This window comes from Brachyistius frenatus, unplaced genomic scaffold (genome assembly GCF_029030835.1).
Source record: "Brachyistius frenatus isolate BFR_SWC_R1_liver_20210118 unplaced genomic scaffold, ASM2903083v1 Contig_454, whole genome shotgun sequence".
In the NCBI taxonomy this organism is placed as follows: Eukaryota; Metazoa; Chordata; class Actinopteri; family Embiotocidae; genus Brachyistius; species Brachyistius frenatus.
The window spans coordinates 97,707-124,993 of NW_027211053.1; the positions used below are offsets into that span (position 1 = coordinate 97,707).

At 42.5% G+C, this 27,287-nt stretch overlaps 3 protein-coding genes and 1 non-coding gene across 5 annotated transcripts; 2 read left to right on the forward strand and 2 right to left on the reverse strand.

Moving 5' to 3' along the window:
- Positions 1-739: 739 nt before the first annotated feature.
- LOC138637302 (acidic leucine-rich nuclear phosphoprotein 32 family member B) lies at positions 740-4,908 on the reverse strand. The gene is made up of 4 exons (XM_069725859.1): positions 3,444-4,908; positions 2,980-3,086; positions 2,613-2,746; positions 740-1,625 (listed from the first exon to the last, which is right to left on the reverse strand). Exon 4 carries the CDS (start codon positions 1,621-1,623, stop codon positions 973-975), a length of 651 nt encoding a protein of 216 aa, XP_069581960.1. The 5' UTR covers positions 1,624-1,625; positions 2,613-2,746; positions 2,980-3,086; positions 3,444-4,908; the 3' UTR covers positions 740-972.
- A 72-nt stretch (positions 4,909-4,980) lies between these two features.
- On the reverse strand, positions 4,981-13,712 carry coro1b (coronin, actin binding protein, 1B). The gene is made up of 12 exons (XM_069725856.1): positions 13,559-13,712; positions 13,232-13,393; positions 11,800-12,005; positions 11,487-11,609; positions 10,890-11,019; positions 8,887-9,068; positions 8,632-8,751; positions 8,162-8,266; positions 7,908-8,053; positions 7,200-7,257; positions 6,671-7,012; positions 4,981-6,590 (listed from the first exon to the last, which is right to left on the reverse strand). The coding sequence occupies exons 3-12, from the start codon at positions 12,001-12,003 to the stop codon at positions 6,468-6,470; spliced, it is 1,533 nt and encodes a 510-aa protein (XP_069581957.1). The 5' UTR covers positions 12,004-12,005; positions 13,232-13,393; positions 13,559-13,712; the 3' UTR covers positions 4,981-6,467.
- Positions 13,713-14,688: 976 nt separating this feature from the next.
- trnar-ucu (transfer RNA arginine (anticodon UCU)) lies at positions 14,689-14,776 on the forward strand. The gene is given in 2 exon segments: positions 14,689-14,725; positions 14,741-14,776. It is a non-coding gene; the product is annotated as a tRNA-Arg (tRNA).
- Positions 14,777-15,396: 620 nt separating this feature from the next.
- On the forward strand, positions 15,397-27,045 carry LOC138637307 (oxysterol-binding protein 1-like). Of its 2 annotated transcripts, XM_069725862.1 has the most exons (17): positions 15,397-15,683; positions 16,931-17,106; positions 17,561-17,769; positions 17,946-18,114; positions 18,459-18,570; positions 18,762-18,945; positions 19,363-19,480; positions 19,946-20,003; positions 20,276-20,440; positions 22,039-22,284; positions 23,058-23,178; positions 23,454-23,557; positions 24,128-24,223; positions 24,821-25,008; positions 25,328-25,563; positions 25,703-25,741; positions 25,849-27,045. In XM_069725862.1, exons 2-17 carry the CDS (start codon positions 16,970-16,972, stop codon positions 25,989-25,991), a joined length of 2,325 nt encoding a protein of 774 aa, XP_069581963.1. In that variant the 5' UTR covers positions 15,397-15,683; positions 16,931-16,969; the 3' UTR covers positions 25,992-27,045. The 2 variants fall into 2 exon arrangements, with proteins under 2 accessions (XP_069581963.1, XP_069581965.1); XM_069725864.1 differs by lacking the exon at positions 25,703-25,741.
- The last annotated feature ends 242 nt before the right edge of the window (positions 27,046-27,287 follow it).

The following is a 27,287-nucleotide window of genomic DNA, read 5'->3' on the forward strand; positions in this document are numbered from 1 at the left end:
GTGTCTTTGGGTTAACAGTCAGCTCAAGACAGATCTACCACTTTGTTTACCCGGTTCGTCCACGCATGGTCACAGTGAGATGCTGCCGGCTGAAATGCCTTCCTCCTTTGTGATATGTAATCTGTGTGGGTCTTTAGGTGCAGAGGAGGGGGCCCAAGAAACAGACTGAAACTTTTGGCAAAGGAGAAGCAAAACAAGAGAAATCCTCGTTGTTGCTTTCCACCGCTGGAAACAGCTGTTTGTGAGTAAAGGAAGTTTAATGTTAAACTCGCTGTTTTTGTCCTGTGCTGGTAAGAAAATGCAAACGTTGGTTATAAAGCATCATCTTATAAAGGTATCTAATTGCATGATGTTACTGGCAGTTTTAATATGTTGTAGTTTGCTGTTTGGCTCAGAGTTGCACTGACTGACTTGCTGTCACCTCTTAACAAGAGTATTATAAGATGGGACTTAAATCTTACATATTGCACTTTTAAGAGCAGTATAAACAGAGAAAAGTCTGTTTTTTTTTTTTTTTCAGTTTTTAATTTGAAGCAATAAAAAAAAAGCAATAAAAAAAGAAGCATATATTCAAGTCCACATCATTAAAGTTTACACAATTGTTACACAAACATTAAAAATACAATTAAGTGTACTTCTGAAAATGTCCAACAGTTTCATTCATCAATCAGCTTTTTATCCCTCAACAGAAAGTGGAATAAAGATCAGACCACTGAGGATAATGAGGTCATTGCCTCCATTTTCTTTTTCTTTTTGCAATCTGGGTAGAATTAAAAACATGTGGTGGGTGTTTTATTGGCTGATTCTGGTATTTTATTTTTTTGTACACTGCCTGACTACTTGTAGGCTGACATTCATTTTGGGAAAATAAAACAACACTTGGTTTACATGGCTTCTTACAGTTGCGATTAAGATACTAATATGCGATCAACTGTTTCCTAAGTATCTAATGATTTCTGATTCTCTTTTTTTTTAAAATGCTGTCACATCACTGCCCCTAAAGTCACCTCCCTCTTCTTCAGACCAGATGGCACTTCCTGAGAACTGCTTCAGGTCTATCGACAACCCGGCCCCTCCGCTTGCTTCCACTTTAACTTGGTCTTCTCCCACTTTTTCCTGCCTTTCCCCGCTTTGCTCCTCCGCGTCGTCCTCCTTCTCCTCCTGCTCCTCCGTCAGCCCGGCCCGCTCCCACGCCTGCGAACCCTCCAAACTTGAGTAATTTTCTGAAGAGTCGCCTTTCTCCTTTGCCGCGTCACACTGCTCCTCCGCGTGATCTTCATCCTCGTCCTGCTCATCCTCTCCCTCCGTGTCACTCCCCTGGCTAAGGGAACCGTTCACCTGTCCCTCCTCATCCCCGAATTCCTGCATTTCATCTCCGTCCTCATCTGTACCGAGAGGCCACAGCTGGATGCCAAGGCACGTCCCCACAGATAATGCTGTACCTCTCACCTGGTCCCTGACCCCTCCCTTCTTGTACACCATGCGCCGGATAGTATACTCCCCTTTAGTCTCCTTGTTCAGATGCTTGTACAAGACAAGCAGCAATGCAATGAGGCCTACTAAGCAGAACAAAAGGATCCACACAATCAAATTGGATGTTTTATATTCGATGTCTTCACCCATGCCTGCGGTAAGGAGACAGAAGAGATTCAGAGTTTTTGTTATTGTGGCAGTACTTCTTAAAGGAATAGTTTAAGATGTTAGGAAATACATTTATTCACATTTTTTGCAGAGTTAAAGGAGAAAATTGACCCTATTCTGCCATCAGGTAAATACGCCCAACAAAAATATAAACTCAAAACTGTTTATCTGCTCACATTTTTCATGAATCAAAGTAAAATATGTGAGACTTCTTCTATGCCCACAGTTTCTTTTTTTTTTTTTTTTTTAAATTTCTCTAAAATTTTGTTCACAAATTTGTTAAAATCCACATTAATTCCTTCATGTCTGCTAAGATCCACCTGACAGGTGGGGCACATCTACGATTTGAATTAAGCGTGTCACACAACCTCTGTTACACAAAAAAAAAAGCAATGTTGGGTTCTGTATGAATTCATCTAATGAGATAAATACCATGTTAATACTCAGGTTTTAAAGCTGCCGGTACCCGTTGCCCGTTGTTTTCAGTCGTTATGCTGGGCAAAGCTAACTGGCTGCTTCAGCTACATACTGTATACAATACATGAGCTAACTTTTGGTAAAAAAAAATAAAAAAAAATTCAATAAATATTTGCCAAAATGTCAAACTATTTCCTTGAAAGTGTACAACTTGGATTAGAAAACAGTGTTTCACCACATGTTTTAGCCTGGACAATGCTGCCACATGGGTGTGGTTTTTCATATAAAACAATGTCATATGTGCAAAGGAGATTAGTTAATACATGCAAGTGTAAATGTCATATATTTATCTGTATTTTACAGGTTTCTGTTCTATTGCAATTTCAACTAATGCAACCTAAAAACGAGTTGACACAGGCGCCAAACATGAAGTAGGCTTTTTGAACCAGGTCGACTCTTAACTCTTTCCGGTAGCACGAGAAGTCCAACTCAGTGTTATCAAGCTTTAAATTCAACACCATTCAGTCCGATTTGATTAAGAAATGTACTGTTACCTCCTTCGAATATTTCCCGTCCAGTAGAAAAATACCAAAAATGGCTCAGTGTTTCAGTTGCAGAACTCCTGGTACTTTCAAAGCAGCGGCGATCTTGTCATCAGAAGATACATTGGTCAATTTACATTCAGGATCTGGCGGAAAAAAGGAAATGAATAAAGAAAATAAGGCGACAGTCCTTGCAGCTAAAACTTTAGATCACTTCATGCCAACATTGTCTTTACAATACAACTAAACCATAATCTTAATACGTGATAAAAAGGATCAACTCAACTTAATTTTGCATGTAGAATTAATATTGTAACTGTAGAATTGCTTGCCGATAATATTATTAGGATCATAATAGTAAAATAGGCTGCATACTCACGCTGGAGATGCAACAGGAAGTTTGTATTGCCTTATCAAACTATAAGCTGCCTGAGCTCACTGGAACAACAGGAAGTCGGTCAGACCGCTTGCAGCTTAGCTGGTTTCCTGTAAAAATTATAATTGAATTGAACAGCATGAGCCATGAAAGGACTGAGATCAGACGTCAAGTTGCTTAGAATGACTAGTAAAAAAAACCTAAAGGAAGGGCACTTGAAGTGTAATTAAATGCTGAAATGCACGAAGGTAACTGACTTTCCCGGTAAATGAATGCCTGCAATTTCACATGTACCGTTTGAAATAAATTAAAAAATCTTTTAGTTCAAATGAGAAATATCAAGGTCATGCTAAGTGTAGGGAAACACAGATAACTAATTCACATTAGAAAATGTGTAGCAAAGCTTGAGTGAGGAAGTGACTGAAAATTTTAAACAAGGGAGGAAATAAACTTTAAAACTAACTTACCAAACTTGCAATGATGTAGTTTGTGCCGCCCGACAACAACGACTAGCAAGTGACTGACTTGTGACATCTAGGGTGAGTTTGAATGGTGCGACGGCATGTGTGTGGAGGGGGAAAGAGAGAAAATGAGAACGGGGGTGATGTATGCATCAAAGAAAAGTGCTCTGAAGCCCTCTGAGGTAGGTGGAGGCTGAAGGGTGGAGGGGGGGGAGGAGGAGATCTGAGATTGAAGACAAGCTGAAGGGTGTGGTGGAAAGCACAGATAAGAAACATGTAGAGTGGGAGGCGGAAGACTCGTATTTGAATATTTTCCCTGCAAGCATACAGCTGCATGCAGTGTATGAAGCATCAATGTATTTGATTTTTAATTGTACAAATGTCACTTTTTAACGTGAAAGCCATGTTTTGTTTTGTCCTTCTTGAACCCACAAAAAGACAACCCAAGAACTGAACCATATTACATGCTACGGCTGTAAGATTTGAACCTCTCAAAAGAGCATGTAAGTTTTCACAAGCCCCGCACGGCTTCTAAATGTGAAACTCTTGTCGGCCACATCCTGTTTTCGCTCAGGTGGCCAGGCTTCTTCATCCCCCTCATGCACCCATCAAAGACCGCTGAATCAAATCAGTCATCTTACATGGCACAACTCTGCTCTGCAATCACGATACATGTACAGATGGAGAATTCTCTCACTGTGAAAGGGCTATGTGACGGTTCACCATTTTATGACCACTTAAGATGCCAGAAATTTGTCTTTTGACAATTTCTTTTGCACAACTTCATCCTTATAAGCATTTCCTTTGCTTCTCTCCTTTAAGAAAAAGCTATTTCTCTTATTTTACCGTATTAGTTTCTATCCACATTGTCTTATGTACTTGTTTTATTTTCATTTATCACCTATGTCTGTTCAGAATTTATTTTAAATACTTGGTTCCCGTTTCGATCAGAGATACACTGCAGTTTGGCCATCTTGAATCGTTGCCAGCTTGGACATCTCACTTCTGGTCACACTCAACTGACTTCCATCAGGACTGAGTTTTGTCCTCTAAAACAGTGTTGATTGCATGAGAAAGTGATCTACCATCTCAATCTGAGCTCACATCTGCTCTTAAACCGTTCCTCCTTGAAACTTTGGCTCAAAGGTTGGAACTTTCTCCCTCTCGACTACAGATTAGAAAGAATTTGTGTGTTCAGTTTTAAGTTTTTTCAGACCACTGAAACTTCTGCTTTCTAATATGGGTCACATGAAACTGTGTTGTCATTTATTTTTGTCCTCGACTCCAACCAATCTCATGTCAGAGGATTACCAAGAATGACCAATTCAGACAACAGATGAAAAGCCCATGCATAGGGGAATTTTGCCCAGTTGGTGAAGTCAGTGTTACGAGTGTGCATCTACAACGTATTTACCTGGATAAGTTGATCGCACACGGTCAACACACTTAAATAAATACAAATACCACAAATAGATGAACACGATCAGAAGATTTCTTGGTACAATTTTTTTTTTTTTTTTAAAAGGAGTCTTTTCATACAAAGTAGGAATTAATGTTTATTGAGTTTTCACAATGTAGTCTCATTTAACCTTCTACTGAATTTACAGTCAGTGTTAAGAGGTCAGTGCATTAGGAAATAAAGCAATAAAGGGATAATCTTGATGTGGAATGTACCCTTGTGATAGTATAATTGACTGTAAGTAACAGATTAATGCCTCTAAATGTACAGTATTGGCAGAAACACAAAACTAAAATGAAAAAAAAACCCATCTAAAAGTGCTTTCCATCTTTTAACATCAATACAAATTCCATTGCAAACTGTAGAAAATGTTGAACATTTAACTCACTTCCTCTTTCTTGCAGCTGCAAACACAAATATCTCTGCTGAGTAAATATAGTGTTACATCACTCTGATGTCAAGTTATGCTTTTATATTCACCGTTTGTAGCACAAATTAGGCCCTATGTTTACGGGGCATCTTGTTTATTTTGCTTCGGAGAAGTGAAGAGTGTAGTGTTTGCTGCTCTGGAAAATACCGAACAACGGCCATTTTTCTTCAGGGGACGCAAAATATGGAAGCCTTTCCACACATGTAAAAAAGAAAAGAAAAGAAAAAGAAAGAAGAAATGAAAAGGCATGTATTTCAGGTATACGTTAGTGATAGTGTGGACGAATATTTTGCCACATGGTGTTGCAGAAAACTTTACGTAGCCGCTGTTCTGGCCTGACGACAAGAGGTACAAAATCACAAGTGTTAACCTTTTCATCGACTGCAAAGACGACACAGAATTACACTACACGTAGATATTCAACTACATCAGCTTCTCGTTAGCTATCATTCACACGATTCTCACGGTCAAGGTCATGATTTGTGTACCAGACGACTTTTCTACAGTTGACTTGACACACGGCGTCCTCTAATGAAGTCGTAAAACGAAGCACGAGTCACACAATGAGTTGGGAGTCTGATATGACCTCACAGTTTAGCAGCTTCAACTACCTGATTAAATAGCCCTAATGGTTACATTTGTGAGTGCTTCAGAGAAGGAAAAAAAAAAACATCGTATTGGAGGTACCTAATCGCTCTGCTGTAGTATGTCAACCTTCACTGGCTTCGATTTAATGCTTTTTGTCGCTACTTTTTGCATTAATTTCGGGCTGCGGTTCCTCCTTCAGAGTCCTTCAAAATGAAAGCAGCGATTTTTGCAAAGCTCAAAGCTGCACAATATGCACCACCAAATCGCGGCAACAATATCTTTCATGTGAAAATCAAAGTATGATCTTGACTGTAAATCTCACTCTATGCAGATGACACCCCCACTCTCAACCACAAGCTGGATATCCATCTCAAAAGCAAACGGCGGCCTCGCTCTCGATGGTTGACCTGGTCGTAAGCCGCTGCGATTCACGGCTAGTCGCTACACTACATTCTTCCACTCACACAGCTTTAAGGTACTGTTGATTCTAGCAAGGCTATGTTCTACGGGTTTAGTAAGAATGGCGTCCGAATGTAGTGAATCTCCCGCTTCCTCATACATCCCCGTCTTCAATCCGAGCCAGCTGCCTCTCCAGCAGCTCGATCCTCTGGCTCTGAGCGAGTACGACGGCCCGTAGAGCCTTCATTTCCGCCAACAACTCGGTCAACAACTCGTCCTGAAAGAAGAGAAAGAGCAAGTCAGACGGCAGATTTTAAAAGATTCTCACTAAGGTCGATATATTTTTGGAGAACCCACCTCTCTCTTCGGCCTCTCGGCGTTTCCGTCCGTCTCCCTCGCGGCTACCCGAGGTTGCGGCGTCTCCTCCTCCGTCTCCCTGGCGGCGGAGGTGGGCGTAGGAGCGGGAGCTGCCGCGCTCCCCGCCGAGGGTGGGGCGGCCCCCCCGCTGCCAGAGTCCTGAGAGACGAGCTTGGGCTTGCTCCGGAGGTTGTCTCTGTGTTTGGACGGAGGAGCCGAGTACCCGCCGCTCAGGGAGACCAACAGTGGCGGCGCATCCTGTCCAGCGATCCATTCGTCAGCCAGCAGAGCCGGCTCCAAGCCGGCTGTGTCTGGGTAAAGGTCGCCCTGGAACAGGTCTGACTGGAGAGGCGAGGTGGAGGTGGAGGTGGGGTGTTATTGTTATTTATAGAGCGTGTAGGGCGTGCAGAGAGCTTGCAATTACTAGTTGAATGAGTCATACAAGATGGTTATCTTTAAAAAAAAAAAAACAACAACAAAAAAAAAAACAGTTCATAAGCTACACTTTGAAAGGCTGTTTCTGGCTTACCTTTCGGGGTACAGTCATGGAAATGGGTTCCACCTTCCTTTCGTGCAGTTTATAGAACCTACGGATGATCCAGAAAATATAGCAATCGTGTTCACGGAGAATTCAGAGCTAATTCTATATACATACTGGACAGTTTCATTGACTTAAAAGTCCTAGGCAGCGTGTCTACTGAATAGTTGTTTTTTTCCAGCTGAAACCCCCCCTCCCCAGCGCTTCTAAGCATTTTTTCAGCTGTAATGCTTTGCTATGATACCGAACATCTGCAGAAGCAAAAAAAAAACAACCTCTTCACGTTGCATTTGAAGGAACGCGGCGCTCCAATTGACAAACCATCTATAAAACACACTGCGTTCAGGGAAATACGCTTCGGTGGACACGGGCCTTTCGTTAATTTCCAAAACAGCTGGAGAACTGGAGTTTTAGACAACTTAACTCAAACAGGAGTAAAAAGTGAATTTGTTTGGGGACTATTTTCCGTGGCAAAAATAATACACATTTAGGGAGTATTTTGAAGCAGCGGTGCAGTTCAAGATATCTACTCTTAAAAAACAAAACAAAACAAAAAAAAAGTATATAGCTTTGGCTACACAGTCGACACGTGTCACCAGGATCAATTCATTGGATTGTTTTTGGTGAGTTTGGTTGACAATTAGAAAACGTTTAGGTGTGTTAAGGAGAACATTACCAAACATACAGAGCTGTACTCACCTGGCGATTTCACACTTGTTGACATCCACACCTCTTTTACTGAGAAAGCCGGCACCTCTCTGAGGCTCCTTGCTGCTGTATAAGCTGAGGAAGTGAACGTACGGGGATTCGTCTGTCACTTCAAAATATCGGATGGTGCAGTCCCCCTGAAAGTCCGAAGATTTAAAAAAAAGATAAAATACAAATCACAGTGACAATGTGAAGTGATGCTATATATTTCAAGCTGAATGTGCTGTATCGCTCCGAGGCCTCACCTTTCCACAGAGGTAGACCATGTTTGTGTCAGTGTCGTAATAGGGTTGAAGAACTCCATTGCTTGTGTCCATTTCTTGTATGGCCATCGGCTCCGACAGATCTTTCTGCAAGGCAAATTGATTTTCATCGTAACCGCTCACAAATGTCCGTTCGACCATATAATGAGCGAATATATGAGACAATTCTGCAAAACGCCGAATGGACGTTTCCACGACTCACAACTGTGGTAAAGTTAAAGTTAGTGAACCATTGCGGTTACAGTTTAGAAAATGAACTGCTGATCTGTGACGCAAAGTCCAGCTCACTCGCATGAAACTCGACACACATATCCAGCGTTCATTCACCTTACATTCAGCCTGCTGAAATAAAACACTCACTACCTCCTGGCGTGAGTCTGAACATTGGACTTGGCTGCGACCTTCCAGTGTGGATGTAATTCCTCAGGATATTTTCTACATAAGAGACTTACTGTATCCCACAAAGCCAGCTGTCTCTCACTCATTCGGCTGAAGCCCGTGGTCAGGATTTTTCCATCAGGGAGGAACACGGCTCTCATCGGCCTGGTACCATCGTGGACCTTCTCTCTGACCTACGACAACAATTACAGGCTGGTAAAGAACGAATGCGATACAACAGTAATGAGGATTCATTCCCATTAGGGTGCGCAGGACCGATATCCCCCTTTCGTACACGTCTGCGCGCATCGTATAAAATGTGAAACAACCTTGAGGACGGTGCCTCTTCGTGGGTCCACGACGCGCAGGGCCTTGTCCTTGCAGACCGTGCAGACGGCGCTGCCATCCTTGTTCCAGCAGACGCTGTAGATCAGGTCTGGGTGGGCGTCACCGAGCTGGTACACGAGCTCCCCCGTGCCCACGTTCCACACACAAATCACATTGTCGCAACCTTGAAAGAGGGAGACACAACAGCCGATGATGAGGTGTTGTCGGCCCAAAAGAGAGAGCAAAAGACAACGGGGAGGTCGACCGTGCTGCTGCTGAAAGCCCGAACGCAGCGAGGCCGTAAAAAACGAGGCGCCGCAGGACGCAATAAAAGATGCGCATTAGTGTAAAGGAGAGAATAGTGTTCGATTGCAAAGCTTTGTCTTAAAAAGTGCAAACGACGGAGTTGCATATTGTCGTGCGCATGAATGCAAATCGTGTAAAGACGGCCACCCTGATAAACAGGAACTGGAGCCGTTTTCTGACCAAACGGTTCTTTCCGAGAGGAAACCCAGATCCACATGGGTTCCACGCTGCAAATATAACCACCAGAATAAAGTAGAGGTGATGTAAGCTAAGCCGACTGCAGAATCTTTTGTCCGCGCATTACCGGCACGCGGCCCAAAATTGTGTCCAGTGTGCCAAACCACGGGCTGGTTTTTACAGCCTGACCCGCTTTTTTGGCTATTGTAGTCTTCGGCTTTCTTGTCCCGCTTCAGTTTTTTGGGGGGATTTTCTCTCGGCACTGCTTCGTTATGCGAAGAAGATTTGTTTTAGGTTTCTTCTTGATTATTTGAAACCGTGTTGCGTTTCCTTCGGAGCATATAGGTTCAATAAAGCCTGGACGTCGCTGTCAGTCCATTTGTCCGTGTGTCGCTCCAAGTTTAAGGCCATATCATGGCTGTTGTTTACATAGCTTGTGGTTTACGCGGGCCGTTTCATGCAGTTAGTGCTGTTAAGATTCACAGCTGTAGTCTATTGTGGGGGGGGGGGGGACTTTGTGTACTTCTTAATGCACTTCTGTTTGTTTGGCGTTGGACACATTTTCAAATGAATCCAAATCTGGCAGCTTTGCAGCAAAGTGTAATTATTTTTCAGGTTAATCACATTCTCCTTTAAAGTTGCATTGCATGCTATGAGATGCTGAGGAGGGGGTGCGGGGGGGGGGGGGAGAATCCTATTCCTTGCTTGTATTATACAACAGTATTTGAACTGGCTATCACTGAACACCAACACAGCAGGATAAGAGCTGTTCTTCAACTTTCGGACGGGTGCACCGTGTGCCACTTTTCTCCGGGTAATGTAAAATACTACACATGACTTGTTTCACAAGGTCTGCCGGTACACACCTTTCTTTTAGATCAACGTTTTATGTAAATATATGTAAATGTACGTAAAACAACGTAATCCACAATAGCGCAGTAACATTCAGAAACCAGGCTCTTTACAGTGTGCGGGTTAAAACTGGACCTCGTGGCTGCGTGCCCTCTATCATCCAGTCAACCGTCCAGACTCATATCATACATGCAGGTAATATACGGCACATTATATTCTACATGAGAAACTACGGGAGAACCAACGGACCTCTACTGCCTCGAAGTAAAGCTGACCTTTGACCTTCTGGGTATGAAATGCCATCATTTCATCCCATGAGACATTCGCGTGAAATTTTTGTCACATTTAGCGTATGAATTCTTGAGTTACGGCCACAACTTTGGTTTTTTTTAGGGTCACGATGATCTTCGACCGCCAAATTCGAATCAGTTCGTCCTCGAGTCCAAATGAACGTCCGTGTCAAATTAGAAAAAAAAAAGAAAAGAAATTCGCGGTCAAGAGTGCGCGAGTATATTATTGGGCATAAAGCCTCCGAGCACGGCCGTCACAGATCGCATTGAGAAAGCAGCGTCCTTTCCAGAGACATCCAGTCATATTTCAAGCAGTACGAGGCAGTCCGGGCGGTTCTTGCAATTGATATGGGGTACATGGATACGACAAAAGATCTTACCTGCAGTGAGGAGGATGTTGAAGGCAGTTGGATGCCACGCCAGGATTCCCACTCTTTTACTGTGTCCCTCAAGTGTCACGATGGGCTCAGTCATTGGACTCGTCAGCCCTCCGTCTGGGATCTGCCACACCTTCCAACAAAATACGATAGACGTGAGGTGCAGCAGTCAGATCAACATCTCAAATCCCTTTATAGGGATGAAAATCAACCTATAGTAGTTTCCCGTAAATTTGCCGTTGTAGCTCTTCATGAGGTCCTTTTTTTTTTTTTTTATGACCTCACGAGGAGCTGGTGAGGTCGAACCGGCTGACAAATAAAACAACTATCCGAGAGTAAGTGAAGGTTTACATCAACACGTTCTTGGTTCCCTGAACATTTCTGCTCATTTGCTCTGAACGAAACTAAACGCCTCCAAAACAGCAGCGACGTCCCGAAGACAGCTCTTCAAGAAGCGTCGCCGGGGAATTTCGCCCTTTAAGTGACGAATAATTCACGGTCCGCGTTAAAAGAGACTTTGCTCGAACACCTGCTGTCAGGGTAACCCGCGCTTTAAACATGACACCGAGAGCTGATAAACGGGCTGTTATGTCGACGTACCTTGACCGTGCAGTCCTCTGAGGCACTTGCAATGATGTTGTCATCGTGAGGAGACCACTGGATGTCCAGCACTGGAGCTGCGTGGCCGCAGACTGTGGGACAGGACTGGTCGATTCTGCCACTCTGCGGGAGAAAAGCAAAAGTTTAGAGTCATCTGACTTTTGTCCATTAGTCGGATATGCAGCGAGGCGTCCAAGAGTCGCCGACACACAGCTTTCAGCAGAGTGACTGGCAGACAGGGAAAGAAGATCGAGGCTTTAAAAGTATTGATCCGCTGTCCGTCTGAGGCCCAACGTGACGCGGGAGGCCGAACCTTGCTGATCGGGACGATGAGGAAGCACCCTCCTCCACCGGCTTCGATGATAACGGCGATGAATTTCGGGTTGACCGCACAGAGGGGACTGTCCCACGTGACCCGGGACACTCTGACGTCGTCAATGCAGTGCTCGGCTTTCCACGCCTGGGCGAAGACGTGCCGGAATTTGCTCTGCCTGACCACACCTCGCCGGAAAGACATATCTGTGGGGAAATGAATCGGTTAAGACAGAAAACAAGAAAGCAAAGGGACACTTTTGAGCCCTAAAAACTTGAAATGGGTAAAAGCGACTGGATGAGGACGATTGAAGAATGAAAAAAATGATCATTGGACTATCAGAAGAGTAAACAATTTTGATATTTAATCAATTGTTTTGATAAAGTATCGAGCGAAAGCCTTTTAAAAATTCTTGAATGTGACAGAAAGCTGGTTTTCTTGGTTTAAAATAATTGAAATGAATTATTTTTTATTTCATCTGCGGCCTTTATCTTCTTTAAACGCCAGGTTGATCAATACAAAGCCAGTTTATGACGTCATCTCTGGCTTTGGAAAACTGCGATGGCGATTTTGAACTTTCCTGTGACACTGAAAATAATCATTAGTTGAAAATTAAATTGTATTTTCTCAATCTCGAGCCTGGCAATTATAGATTTTTTTTTTTTTTTTTAAACATAAATGATGCAGAAAAGAAGTTGGCTTAATAATTAAGTGTGCCAATTAAAATAATAGTACAATCCACTATTTTACAGTGTATTCAGTGACTCCTCAACATGTTTAGACTGTCAGTGAGAGAGAGAAAGAAAAGAAAAGAAAAGGAGTTGGGGGTTGGGAGGGTCTGTCAAAACAGCAAATTCTTTCATAGTGGGAGTCTGCCCATGAAAAGTACAGTTCAGGCCCCAGTGGACAAAAGGGCATGATCCGCCTGAGACCAAAACACGGGGGGAGGGGGGGAGGATGGAGGATGGAGGGGGTCGGGGCAGCCATAGGAGAGCCAGTAACTCTATATGCCATAAAGCATAACAGTTGTCAAAAGCAAATTAAACACTAGCAGGTATGAAGGCTTGCAGTCTGCAGGATTAAAACAAACAAAAAAACGCTCCAATCGCTGCGTGTTGCAGAACCCCTCAAACCTCCATCGGTATTTCGGTGTTGCCAAATAGTGCGCCGCCGTTTATTAACTTCATCCTATTATTATTATTATTATTATTATTTTTTTTTATAAACCATTTCTTTCTGGGTTTCTATTGTTGTCTGCTCACAATAAGACGTGCAGAGGCAGTAGCTGCAAAGAGTAAACGAGCAACAAAGGACGCGCATTAGTGCGTAGTTAAACCCACAATGAGGCAATTCACGGAAACTGCACACAAAACAACAACAACAACAACAACAACAAAAAGGTTGTTTTTGTTTTCGAGCAATAACGGCATACCTGGTTTTGGAGCGACCTCTCTTAATTGGAAAAAAAAAAAGAAAAAAGGATCACCAAAGAATCGGGCGTGACAGGAGGAGGCCAATAAAATAATCCGCCGCCTGCAGCAGTAACTTAATCCTCTCCTGTGTCCGGGCAGCCGCTCACTCCTACTGCGCAGACCTACAACCACAATATTCATCAGAAAAACACAAACATCCGCGTTTTCTAATTTTTTTTTTTTTTTTAATTATTTATTTAGCGGCCATCTTCCCGTCGGGTTTGATGGTAAATTACACATGTAGTAAAAAAAATAAATAAATAAATAATAATAAAAAAAAAAGTCACCTGATCGAGCATGTCCTGCGCCGATAAACCCCGCGTTATAAATGGTGCACGGGCGACGTTGAACGGAGTCCGGTCGGCGTTGACGGTGTGTTTTTTTTTTTTTTTTTGGGGGGGGGGAAGAGATGGATGTCTCCCTTTGCAAACGAACTGCTTCAAAGCGACGGATCGAGCAGGATCCCAGACACTTCCGCTCCCGGCAGGATGTGTCCAAGACACGCTGTGCCGTCAAGAGAGATATCTTCCGTTCACTTCCAGAATCTCGTCGTCCGCTGAAAAACCGGATGCGAGTGCAAAGTTTCATATTATGGAGTTTAATGGACAGAGTAAATAAACATAGACGTAACTGCGGACCTTTTTGTTGTTGTTGTTGTTGTTGTTGTTTACTTATTTGAATGCCGATGGTAAAAAAAGAAAAGAAAAAAGGACGTAGCTTTATACGCACTTGATAAAACCCCCCTAAAAAAAAAATTAAAAAAAAGTAATTGCTTTTATTTTAATCTATTTTGAAAATACGTCCTAAGTACAGATCAGTGCTTGGTTGGATGGGGTTAGTTAATTAATTAGTAACTCCAACCCTATGTTATTTTTGAACATGTTAATTTTGAACTACATCATGAATTTCTCCAATTTGATCTTAAATATATCACATAGCCTTGTATAGTAACAATAATAATGCTGGATCCCCTCGGGGGATTAATAAAGTAACTACCTAACCTAACCTAACCTAACCTAACCTAACCTAACCTAACCTAACCTAACCTAACCTAACCTAACCTAACCCAACCTAACATTTTACAGCACGTGTGTTTATTTCTTATGTCGCCACCTACTGGAATGATTTTGTAAGTGAAGCTCAAAAATCACCACCAAACATCACTATTAAAAGAAAAAATTTGCCATTAAGAGTTTGATATACAAATTCTTCCTGCAAACATTTTCTCAATTTTTTATTATTATTATTATTATTAATAAAAAAAAAATTTTTTTTTTTACCTTTTTACACCAAACCACTGAGGCAACAGGTTTCTAAATGTATTAATGTTTCTTTTTAAGTTACGAACGCCTGATTACGTTTAAAGACGTCCGGTTGCTATATTCTTATTGTTAATCGATGAGCATGTGCAACAGGTGGCTCCGTGGCGCAATGGATAGCGCATTGGACTTCTAGGCATAGATGCAGGCATTCAAAGGTTGTGGGTTCGAGTCCCACCGGAGTCGCATTTTTTTATTTTATTTTGGAAGCTCGACATTATTTTTTTAAAAGATCGGTAACATTAACAGTTAATATATTTACTGCAAAGCAGCTGCTCTCGTTGGCTTTTCGTGAGTTTTCTCGTTTAATTAAATTAAAAACGAACGGCGATCAAAACTTAAAGGGTCGCAGTTTAGTCTGCGCTGATTTTATTAAAACGTTTCGCTTTTCAGCGTTAACGTCAAACATAACGAAGTCTAATGACTGTCTATAATATTTGGCATTATGAGTGTAGTTAAATTTCATGTCGACAAAAGGTTTAGTCAACGCTATGCAACTTTAGCTATACGAGGAAGCAGTGAAACAAAATAAATGTGTAAAATAAGGAAGATATAATCAGAGCGATTTCTTCTTTTTTTAAAACCCTTTAAAATAAACAAAAATATTATCGTAAATATATAACATACATTTTAACGTCCTTTATCTGGAGATGACTTGTTTTGTTTTATGGCCAAAACTAAATCAACGTGCTCTTACTTTGAAGGCCAACACGTTGGTTTCCGGTTGTTGAGCGCATCAACCAACCGGCTCGACGGGCTTTAAAGGGGAAACAATTAGTTTGCGGTGTTTCCACACGAGACGTTTATCGCGTTGCACCGGGTGTAACCAACGAGCTAACGTTAGGCTAGTTAGATGTAGCCACCTAGCTTTAGATAATTGTTCAGCGTACGCAGCTGTAAGAATGAACGCGATTATTGACGGATAGTAACACAATTATTTGGCGTCAGTTACTTTTTACAGTCGTACTTACTGTTGTCGTCGGCATCTAATGTTTAGTTGTTTTTGTTTTTAAAGTTTTTTTTTTTTTTTTGAGGGAGCTAGGCTAGTTAGCCTCCTCGGGAGTTAGCCGTGACTTCACCGGGACACGTCAAGGTAAACAGTTAGCCACCGAGCTAACGGGAGCTAACGACCGCGCACGTTTACCGGCTTTTTAAAAAAATCTATTTTAACTTTTTATCACCTTCAAGAACAAAAACAAAAAAACCGTGTCGGTTCGTGTTTCTTATCTTTTTCATTTTTTTTATTTTAGCTTTCAAGATTTAGCGGTTTTTTTTTTTAGTTGTTATCATCGCGACTCCCACTTAGCTCCGCTGCTAACGCGGGCTAGCTGCTGGTGTTGATATTATAAAGTTTATATTATTTATATTATTTATATTCTTCTTGGACCTTTTTTTTTTTTAATAATTGCACAATAATCACATCCCCCCCCTCAAACACGATGACATCATCAATAGTAACAATCATTAATGATTGGTGCCTTAATTCATATTAATAATTGTCTTTTATTGTCAATTAAAACAAAAACGCCAATATATTTATATATTTAAGGTTAATAACGGTAAATGTTTAAGCTTCAAGATGAAGTGTGAATTGTTTCAGTCCGACATTAAAAGCCCAAAATCCCCTTTTACACATGTTTAAAGATGTGAATACTAATTTGAGTCTGATATGTTTAATTATTTTTATTTTATTGTTTTCAAAAAAACAAAAAACATTTCAATTATGTTTCAAGTTTCAACATCAATTGAAGTGTTTTTTTTTGTACAAACACCCCTTTTTTTTTCCCTTTTAACTTGTTGTTTTATTCTAGTCACAGATTTGTTTGTTTGTTTGTTTGTTGATTTGCTTATGTATCCGTATATTATTTGGTTTCACTCGGAGACAGTACTAGTGATGAATTGCATAAATGTTGGCTGTAGAAATGGGTTGAGCTGTATTTATTTACCTGGATCATTTAATTGCTCGGTCACTCGCGCCTCATGAAGTGAATGTATTTTTCTTTTGCCCGCTGCTTCGTGACTGAACTGTCTCTTTTCTTTTAGGAAGGGGAGGTCAATAAAAAAATATCTTCACATAAAAAGAAAAACAAGTTTCAACGTCACGCTTATTTGAGTCGAAAATCGCCTTCCCAGCTATTTGTGATGTCACAAATCGTACCCGTCGGCCCGCCCCTCTTTAAAATCTAATTTCCAACGAGCGCAGAGAAACTCTCCTCCTTCGGCAAGATGATTTTTGGTTTCGAGCTCGTAAAGAAAACGGTGTTTTTGAGGCGAGATGAGGCGCTTCGGGTCTCGTCACGTCAAAATTCTGAGATTTCTCACTTTCGTCTTCCCTCCCAGGGTTCGTCAAATCTGTACCTCGAGGTTTTGGGGGGTGTGATGTCGGAACCCAAGAGCCCCACTCCCACCCCTGCCGGCGACACGTACAAAGGATGGGTGTTTAAGTGGACGAATTACATCAAAGGTTATCAGCGGAGGTGGTTTGTCCTGAGCAACGGGCTGCTGTCGTACTACAGGTACGCTTTCCTGCAAAATAACAGATTACGTAAAAGCCCCGATTGCGTCACCAGAGAAATCGATCAGCCTTGGTCTGCTGTAATGGCTGATTTATTGCACCTCCTCCCCTCTAACTAACCGTGGGCCGATCAATCGCATCCTATCAGCAGCGCTTTCTTATGTTTAACCAAACCTGCACGTCACGTTAAAGAATGCTCTTGTGTTCTAGTCACTAAATACACAAGTCCTCTACTGATAACGTGTGGAGGTGTAAAAGGCCTCTTGTCTTGAGGTTCCTGTTCACAACTAACTTTATAATGCCGGCTTGAATTTCACCTTTTTAAAAAAAAAATTTTTTAATTCTTTTTTTAAAAATTGTGAAATAACCACTGTTGTAGTTTTGGGCGAGTTTTGTCTATTTAAGTTACATTTCTTACAAAAAAAAAAGTCCAATGAAGCTCCTCTGGTTATTAGGACCCAGGCAGAGATGGGTCACACGTGTCGGGGCACGATCAACCTGGCCACGGCGACCATCACTGTGGATGACGCCTGCAACTTTGTCATCTCCAACGGCGGGGCGCAGACGTATCACCTGAAGGCCAGCTGCGAGGTGGAGCGTCAGCGCTGGATCACGGCCCTGGAGCTGGCCAAAGCCAAGGCGGCCCGCATGCAGGCTGAGTCAGGTAAAACATTTCTCGGGGAGGACACGAAGACGGGCACAGGGAAAAAGCTTCTTTTTTTTTTTTTTGAAATCCATAAATTACTTTTTTTTTTTTTAATCAGATAGAGGTGATGAGAAAGTCACATTTGCATCCGTGCGACTAATTTTAAGTTGATTTTTTTTTTTTTTTTTCAACAGATGACTCGGGGGACGACTTCTCTTCATCGTCCCCACCGGCGGCTCACGGACAGGGCGGCGGCTCCCATAATTCAGAAGTCCAGTTCGCTCTCAGAACACTAGGCAGCAAGGTGGAAGATCTGAGCACGTGCAACGACCTCATCTCAAAGCACGGCTCTGCCCTCCAGAGGTCAGGCTTTACCCATTTTTGTCTCCGTTCCTGCTTTAGTCCTGAGGCGAAGCTCTGATACATGTCTCATGTCTCTTTTGTTTCAACTTAGAAATTAATCATTTGAAACTCAAACACGCACACACTGACTTTTGAAATATGCAAAATAGATGACTCAGTTGCCAAACCTTTTTTTTTTGGAAGTAATTATACTGCAGTTTTGACATTCAGATGGCAAGTTTAGGTGTGGTGTTGCACAATTAGCCAAAGTATACAGACTATACAACAGAAGTTACACCTTTTTACACTGTAAATCGATTAAATGTTGTCTAAATTGTTCATCCATGATTTCTTATTTATATCAGGTCGTTGTCAGAGCTGGACAGTTTACGTCTGACCGGAGAGGCCGGGGATAAGATTCGTCAGGTGACAGAAAGGGCCACACTGTTCCGCATCACCTCTAATGCCATGATTAATGTAAGTATCACTTCCTTCGTCGGTATATTTACTCCTGCTTTGTTATGAATGTGCAATATCAATGAGAACAGGCCTCGTCAATCTATACTCCCGCTTTTCTTTTTTTTTTTTTAAGGCCGAATGAACTTTGTAAATACCAAGTTGGAGCTTGGATTTCATTGCTTCTCCTTTTTTGATGTTTTGGCCCTCAGGCGTGCCGGGACTTCCTCACACTGGCTCAGGGTCACAGCAAGCGATGGCAGAAGGCTTTGCAGGCAGAACGGGAGCAGAGAGTGAGACTGGAGGAGACTTTAGAGCAACTGGCCAAACAGCACAATCACCTGGAGCGAGCGTTCAGAGGGGCCGCCCAGTCTAATGCCAACGCAGACAATAAAAGTAAGGCGGTCAGTTGATCCCCACTTGTTCTTTCCACTTCCCTCTTCTGCACATGCACTCTGAAAAGTCCTCCTTTTTTTTTTTTTTAATCCTCTTCATTACACTGATTTAATTTTTTGTGAACCCTTCAGCCTCCAAGTCTGCAGTGATTGGTTGATTAATCCTGTCGTGGATTAATCAAGTGGTTCCCAACCTTAAATCAAAGTCAGTCTCCGAGCAACCTTTTGCCAGCAGACAAAAAAACAAAAAGCAGATTTCAATCTCTCTTTTTTTTTTTATTTTTATTTTTTAAATTTCATTAGCTTGGTTTCCAGCAGAACTCAAGTTACGTGATACTAAACAAGAAAAGAAAAGGAAAGAGAAACATAACATTACGAAGATGGCATGTGATTATCTTAACTGATTGTTTTTGCCAAGGTGTCACCGGGCCAGGAAAAGGTGAGGCCAGTGACGAGGATGACGAAAACGAGTTTTTTGATGCCATGGAAGAAGCCCCTGAGTTTATCACTGTACCTGCAGACCCCCAGTTCCACAAGTCAGTAGATCCTCTTCCACCCGTCATACACATGTTTACCACTAATACAGTTAAAAAAACAACAAGTGACTCTTTCACTGTGAATTTCCCCAAGACTCAATCAGTGGTGTTTTTAAAATTTTTTTTTTATCTTTGTGCGTTTATTTATTTGACCCGCTTCCTTGTCTGACATTCTGGCACACGGTGTTCTTCTGTCACAGAGGTTTCCTCACATGTCGCTCGGTTGCGGAGTCACTAATTGAGTAATATGGTTTGGAGCTGTTAAACAGTTTTTCTTGTGCATTAAAACAGCTGCTCAAATAGACAGAAGCCTTTTAGACACACGCAAACATATGTATATGTTTCAAATGTGGATCCACAGCAAGTATACGAGCAAACTGCCGTACTTCCCCGTCAGCTGTCCTCTTGATGCCATGGTGAGTCTGACTGTGAACCGTATATGTTTATTTTTTTAATCTCTTCCAGGAGGTCGAGCAGTAATGTCAGCGGTTTCAACAGTGAAATGTGTCCCGATGATCAATCGGTAGGTTTCAGTCTGTCCTCCGTTAGAAGACTTGCAGACTTCAAATCTACTCTAACGTTCTGTACAATCAGTTATGATCACTAAGTGCACTTAGTTTCAGTGAAAAGCTGCAGCTGGCTGGTGGTTTTATTGGTACTTAAAGTGTGATTATGTTGCTATTGGCATCGTCTCGGCTGTAAAACGTGTTTAAACGTTTACACGTCCGTGTTTAAAGCTGTTATTATTTCCAGGAGCTTTTACGCTGTTTATTGACAGAAAAGTCTGTGTTTCAGCTGAACGAGGAGCCTCTGGCGATGAACCAGGAGTCGTCCTGTCAGGAGTTGGTTCCCTTGAAGAAGAGGCGGACGCGCATCTCCGACAAACCCAACTACTCCCTCAACCTTTGGAGCATCATGAAGAACTGTATCGGCAAAGAGCTGTCCAAGATCCCGATGCCTGTGAGCGGTGTTTCCCACTCGTACGCTATATTTAGCCAACCATTTCTGCGTTTTTTTTTTTTTTTTTTGTCTATTTATTTATTTTTAAATCTGTCGGAAAGAACGACGCTATTGATTAACGAGTGAGCAATCTCCCCTCGCTCAGAGATCAGAGGACAGAAACTAACGCGGCTGTCAATGCCTGCAAAACGCAGCAGAGACTCTCACAATTAGAAAGAAACAGGTGCTCATAAATTAGGTAAATGACATAAATTCAATATTTTTTTTTAGCTGCACCGCAACAAGGGGGCGGAGCTATAAAGCGAGCGTCTGTGACTGAGTGAGAGATCAAAGTCACACCGCTGGTCGAACGTATGCTGCAATTTCCGTCCCAATCGAAGGGCAAAGACCGAATATTAAATCTTATTATTCTTATATTCAAACGCTTCATTTGACACTTTTCAAATGAGTTCGGCCACTTATGCACCGCGGAGAACAATTGTGCAATTGTAGAAAACAAGCTCGCTCAATGAGTGCCCTGCGCACGCCGTGCCTCCGAGCACCACAAGTACGTTGTCTTCCTGAGAAACGCTGCTGCGAGTTATTTTTGCGGAAGTTAATCTGTGTTTAAGAATCCGCCCGCTGGGTTCTCGGGCGTGTTTCACTCGGTCGCATGAGTCACCTGTCAGATGCTCCTCTCGTGTCCCTTGAGTGCGCCCGCAATCAAAACATGTTAACTTCAAAAAGCTAACCACATTGCCAAAGGGCACGTCAATCAGAAGATGGCGGCAGCGTGTTACTGGGATTCTCTTCAAACCAAAACAGTGATCTGTGGCATTTCTACAATATGAGGCGAGCAACATTCTGCGATCCACTTATCAGATTCACAGCGATCTGCCGACAGATCGACGAAAGAACCTGTCATCGCATTGTCAGCATTGTAATCCCATGATACCGCAGGTGTTTATTCGGAGAATTCAGAGTCCTCGTGCCACGACAACCGCTTGTCTCACAACTCGGACATATATTTTTTTTTTTACCAGACCTTTCATCTCTCTTTGTGCAGAGGAAACGACAAGACAATTGATACTAGCAGTTCATATTCGTGGCGTCGTTCTTACGGCATTTTTAGTTGGGATTTGTTCCGTCAGAAACAACCAAAATAAAAGAAGAAAACTAAATTAAACCCAGCGTGCAGAAACAAAAATACAATATAAAATGCAATAAAACAAATTATAAATGGTACCAAATATGAACCTGTTGTTATGCAGAAAGATGAAGCATGACGGGAAAAGTTAACCTTATCAATCTTTCCAGGGAGGCGTTCCTAGACTGTTTTCACATTAAAAGTGCCACATATTGTTGTATACATAAATATAAGAGCCAGAGACAGAAATAGCCAAACTGAATGAGTAAATTAATGCGAATGTTAGTGCATTAAAACATTATGTAAAAACATTTTACACCTTATTTTTAAGTTTCTCCCGTCGTCCACATGTTCCAGATGTTTGTGCGTCCCGCACATTAAAGGTTAGAGAACCAAAAGGCTCAACTCTATACATTTTGAGTTCTTGAAATGATATAAATATGAATATATATTCAATAATTCTTCCTCCCAGGTCAACTTCAACGAGCCCATTTCAATGCTGCAGCGGTTGTCCGAGGACCTCGAGTACCACGAGCTGCTAGACAAGGCCGCAAAGAGCCAGAGCTCCCTGGAGCAGATGTGCTACGTGGCCGCCTTCTCCGTGTCCTCCTACTCGACCACCGTCCACCGCACGGGGAAGCCCTTCAACCCTCTGCTGGGGGAAACGTATGAGCTGGACCGCCGGAGAGAGAGCGGCTACCGATCCCTTTGTGAGCAGGTGAGAGGGGGGAAAAAATAAATAGAAAGGCAACTTGGAAAAATAGAAAGCCTTTCAATGAGGAAGTGAAACTGAAAGATGTCTGAATGTCAGGAGGGATGAGTTGAAAAATCCCAGACTCAGCATCTGGAGAGAATTTTGCTTCCTGTTTTTTTTTTTTTTTTTTTTTTTTGGGGGGGGGGGGGGGGGATGTATTCGAGGTTGCACATGTTTTAAAGAAGTAGAATTCATGAGTCTTAGCCAAATTAAATCCGGAAAAGAAAGGTTTGTTTTAATTCAATTACGGTTTAGAGAAGCGGTGGTGGTCAAATACATAAAATCATAATATCATTGTTTTCAATTTCTATGCAGTGATTTGAATGTGGTGCGTGTTGAACAGATGATTGTGGAGGACGCAGAATGGAGGCTTAAGGCTGTGTGTGTGTGTGTGTGTGTGTGTGTGTGTGTGTGTGTGTGTGTGTGTGTGTGCGCGCGCGCGTGTGTGCGTGCGCGCGCCTATGCATAATCAATCACAAAGGCTTTGAATGAGATTGGGCAAGTGGGGGAAACTCTTGAATGCCATTGTACATTGTAGTATACTTGGGTTTGAGATTTAGAGCGTGGATTTTGATGCGCTGCTTTTTTATTTGTTTGTTCATGTGAACTAGTCTTTGTGTGAGTCATTGCTCCGATTGATGACCCAAACCTCCGAACAATAGCACTCAAGTATCACATTCTAATGCCTGAAGTCATTTTCTTTCATTTAGTGAGCTATTTTTTTTTACTTTTCCCAGGTGAGTCACCACCCTCCTGCAGCGGCTCATCATGCGATCTCAGATCGTGGCTGGACCCTGAGGCAGGAAATCACTGTCGCCAGCAAGTTCAGAGGCAAATACCTCTCCATCATGCCTTTAGGTAAGAGACAACCTGGTGCAGAAGGAAGTAAAGCATGCCCTGCGGTATCACTATGACATTGGAGGAAGGTGTGAATTGTTATTGGTTTTTTTTATGATAAAAGAGGTCATTGGCCAATCATGCAAAACATTCTTATGACAGATTAATAAGTAAAAGCTTGAGGTGTGTTTCGGTCACGCCTTTCTTAACAGAGGGATTACTAGTGCCAAGTAACAAGGTTTTCTTTTGTTACCTTGAATTAATTTGTTGTTTGTTCTGTCTGCATTTCCTCGCAGGCACAATTCACGCAATCTTTGAGAAGGGCAACAATCACTACACGTGGAAGAAAGTTACCACCACAGTGCACAACATTATCGTGGGAAAACTCTGGATCGATCAGGTGAGTTTGACAGAGACCCCTCCGCAGGTAGAGAAGAATGTCATTTCAAATTTACCATTGCAGTTAACAGGGAAAATAACCACAATAGAAATACATCTACGTCCGTATTTATAGTTGAAACGATACGGGACAGGTTAGAGCTGCTTCGTTCAATCGATGACAAATCTTGTAAAACCAGTAAAACCACGACCAGACCGGCAGCATTTCCTGCATCAAGGTTGTATAGTGAGACAGTAAATGTCTGTCTCTCACGGTAGGAACAGCACAACCAAATGTCAGACCATTTAAAAGTTTGACATCGATTTACTGGATTTTTTTTTTTTTTGAAGTATCCCAACATCAATTCACAATGTGGACACGAAACAATACTTTACAACAGAAAACACACCGTGCTGCATTTTACTGCACATTTCGTTTGCGTACATGTGACAAATGAAAGATTTGAATTCTGTGAAAACAGCGCACAATAAAAGTCTTATCGGATTGTCTGACCGTAAAATTGAAGTTACATTTTTTTTTTGGTACATTTTAAAAGAACAGTCCATTAAAGTCTTTGTGTTTTCCGTGCAGTCTGGAGAGATCGACGTAGTGAACCACACCACCGGAGACCGCTGCCACTTGAAGTTTGCTCCTTACAGCTACTTCTCCAGAGATGTAGCCAGAAAGGTGAGAAAGCTGGAGAACCCTCTGACAGAACCCGAGCTGGAGTCTCAAAAATTAGGTTCAGCAACTGCACACAGTAAGCTGCTTCTTGACTCCCTGCACAGCCGAGCACTTCATTTTTAGAGCTGTTCTTAAGTTTTTACCGTTTTCTTTGCTTCTTTTCACACACGACAAGTTCAAAGACTGCTTATCGGAGCGCAGAGCAAGGAGAAGCAACAACTTTTGTGACCTAACTATTCCAAGTTTCATCACTTGATCAACATCGGCACCTCTGAGTTACACGTGTTTTTGTGAACCACTTGTCCGGCGCATCTGCAATTTTCCGACGCGCATGAAACTAGAGCAGAAGGCGCACATCAAAGTTTGAGTCAATTTTTTGGGGAACAGAAAGAAGTCTTTGGGAGCCAAATCTGATAAGTAGGTGTGTTGGGGAGCAACGAAAGTGTTGTTGTGGACTAGAAACGTACTCACGAAGGTTATAGCTTCTGACTGCTCTGAAAACTTGAAAGCTATTTCTGCCCTCTTATTCTCGACGAGTCATGATTCTTTACTCCCGTTTGCTCGTCTCCTCTCAATACCCGCCGTCCCTCCTGTTTTCAGGTGACCGGTGTGGTGATGGACAAAGACGGGAAGGCCCACTACGTGCTGTCGGGGACGTGGGATGAGAAGATGGAGTTCTCCAGGGTGATGCAGAGCAGCCGAGGGGGAGAGAACGGCACCGAGGGCAAGCAGAAGACCGTCTATCAAACCCTCAAAGCCAGAGAGGTGTGGAGGAGAAACCCTCTGCCGTAAGTACGAGTACTGTGCGGCTGGGTGTGTATAAACCTGAGTCACACGCAGAGTCCATAAATAACACCCATTAAGTCTGTTTTCGGCAGGTGAGTCAGCTTGTCTAACTTCTTTTTAATGGGTGGATTTTGTTGGTTCCTGGAAGACAATTCAGATTTTGAAGGAGTAAGAAAAAAAAAAAGAAAAAGACTTTGTCGATGATCCTCAAATCAAAGGTTTAGGCTGGTTTTTACTTCTGTCTATGTTTAAGGCATTTAAGCGTAAAGCCGGCAAAGTTTTGACACGGTGCCACTGTCCCTCACCTTTGTTCGCCCACAGTGACGGGGCAGAAACCATGTACTACTTCACTGCCCTGGCTCTGACCCTGAACGAGCCTGAAGACGGCGTGGCGCCCACCGACAGCCGACGCCGACCCGACCAGCGTTTGATGGAGGACGGCCACTGGGAAGAGGCCAACGCCGAGAAGCAGCGGCTGGAGGAGAAGCAGCGCAGCGCCCGGCGCGAGAGGGAGAGGGAGGCCGCCAGCCAGCGCACCTCCAGCCAATCAGAAGAAGGTGAGGGTCAAGTCTGTTACCTATTTGCTTCTTTTTGTAATCGTCTCTACCTTGCATGGGGAAAATCTTGGAATTAAGGGGTAAAAAAAAAAAAAAAAAAAAAATCTCTGTGATTCCCCCCTCTTCTCTTCCGAACAAGCTGTCGATGAGGACTCTCTTACTGACCCCGCCCTAAAAAGCAAGTATTCATCTTCATCATTAATCTCCTTTGCTGTGACTATCTCATGCTTTGATTTGTGTTTGTCTGCTCAGATTTTCTTTCATCATTTTTCTCTTCTCTTTTAGGCGCCCCTCATGACAACTACCAGGCACTTTGGTTCGAGCACTGCGAGGACCAGATCACAGGTGAGCCAGTTCATATCTATAAGGGAGGCTACTGGGAAGCTAAGGACCATGGCACCTGGGAGGACTGCCAGGACATATTTTGACCTCGGTATTGACTGTAAAAGTGTCCCGAAGAGACTGACCATCAAAGCCGACTGGTGGACAGCTACGCAAAGGCCTGTCTATCCCCTACTTGGACGGCTGCTCCCCTCCAGCGGCTCTCTGTTCTAAGAGATCTCCAGGACGGTCACTGCTGTCTGATCCGGAGGGAGAGCAGGATTTTCCCTCCCTCATCCCACTTTGGTTCCTCGAGTCTAAGCATCTGCCCCCTTTTTTTTTTATTTTATTTTTTTTATTGCCGTCACATTATCGGAGAGGACTGGAAGGAAAATGTCCGCGTTGACTTGCGTCGGAGTAAGCGTAAGGAGGGGAGGAAATGAAACGAGCAGTGCTTCCGAATCTATCGTCGATCGTTCAACCGAGTCTCTCTGCTCGAGTGCGTTCAGTCTGTCGGATCGGGAGCAGAAGAGGTTTCGCGCTGATTCCACCCTGTGTGAGAAGGTCGTGTTCCTATCGTCATCCACAGCATTGTTCGCATTAGTAACAACTCCCCAAAAAAATAAAAAAATAAAAAGGGGGGTAAAACCTGTTTAATATATACATTTATATATAAATATGATTAAAATAATTTTCATTTTAATTGTCAACTGGTGGCCTTCAAGACGTTAGCAAGGATTTATTTTTGTTTTTTTGTTCATCTCTGATTTAGTGTCTTAATGTAATGAAGTGAAGGTTCTAGATTGCTTGTGTGCGACTGCTAATCTGCTCTTCCGTCACTATACAACACAGCCACTGTGCAGTGTAGTATGCTAAAAAAAAAAAAGAAGAAGATTGTCCAGAAGTACCGACTGACCCTCCACACTGTCATGTTTTATAGTTTCTTTACCAAGGCCTAATAGAAAATATGACGGTGAAAATTATGGTGTGGCTGTGAGGCCTGAACACTCGTTCTCTTCGCCTTAGAAACGAGCAACCTGCTCTCTCACTTGTATTCACGTCACACCCCAGTGGATACGATGCAGACGTTTATAGCCGGTTTCTTGTACCAATTTCCAAATCTTTGAAAAAAAAAAAAAAAAAAAAAAGAAAAGTTGGAAACATGACTACAAAGCTGCAAAATGGCAAAAAAAAAAAAAAAAAAAAAAAAAAAGCTGGTCCCGCTGCTGAGAAAATCTCATTAGTACATTTTTGTTGAATAAAAATGTAGGAAATTACCTTTTTTTCACAGTGTTGGAATTATATTTTGCCATTTTGCCAATAAAGTGAATAATGACCAAGTCAGATGGCAGTACAAATGGATTTTTAAAAAGGGTGTATTTCTGTGTTGACAGTAACACAGA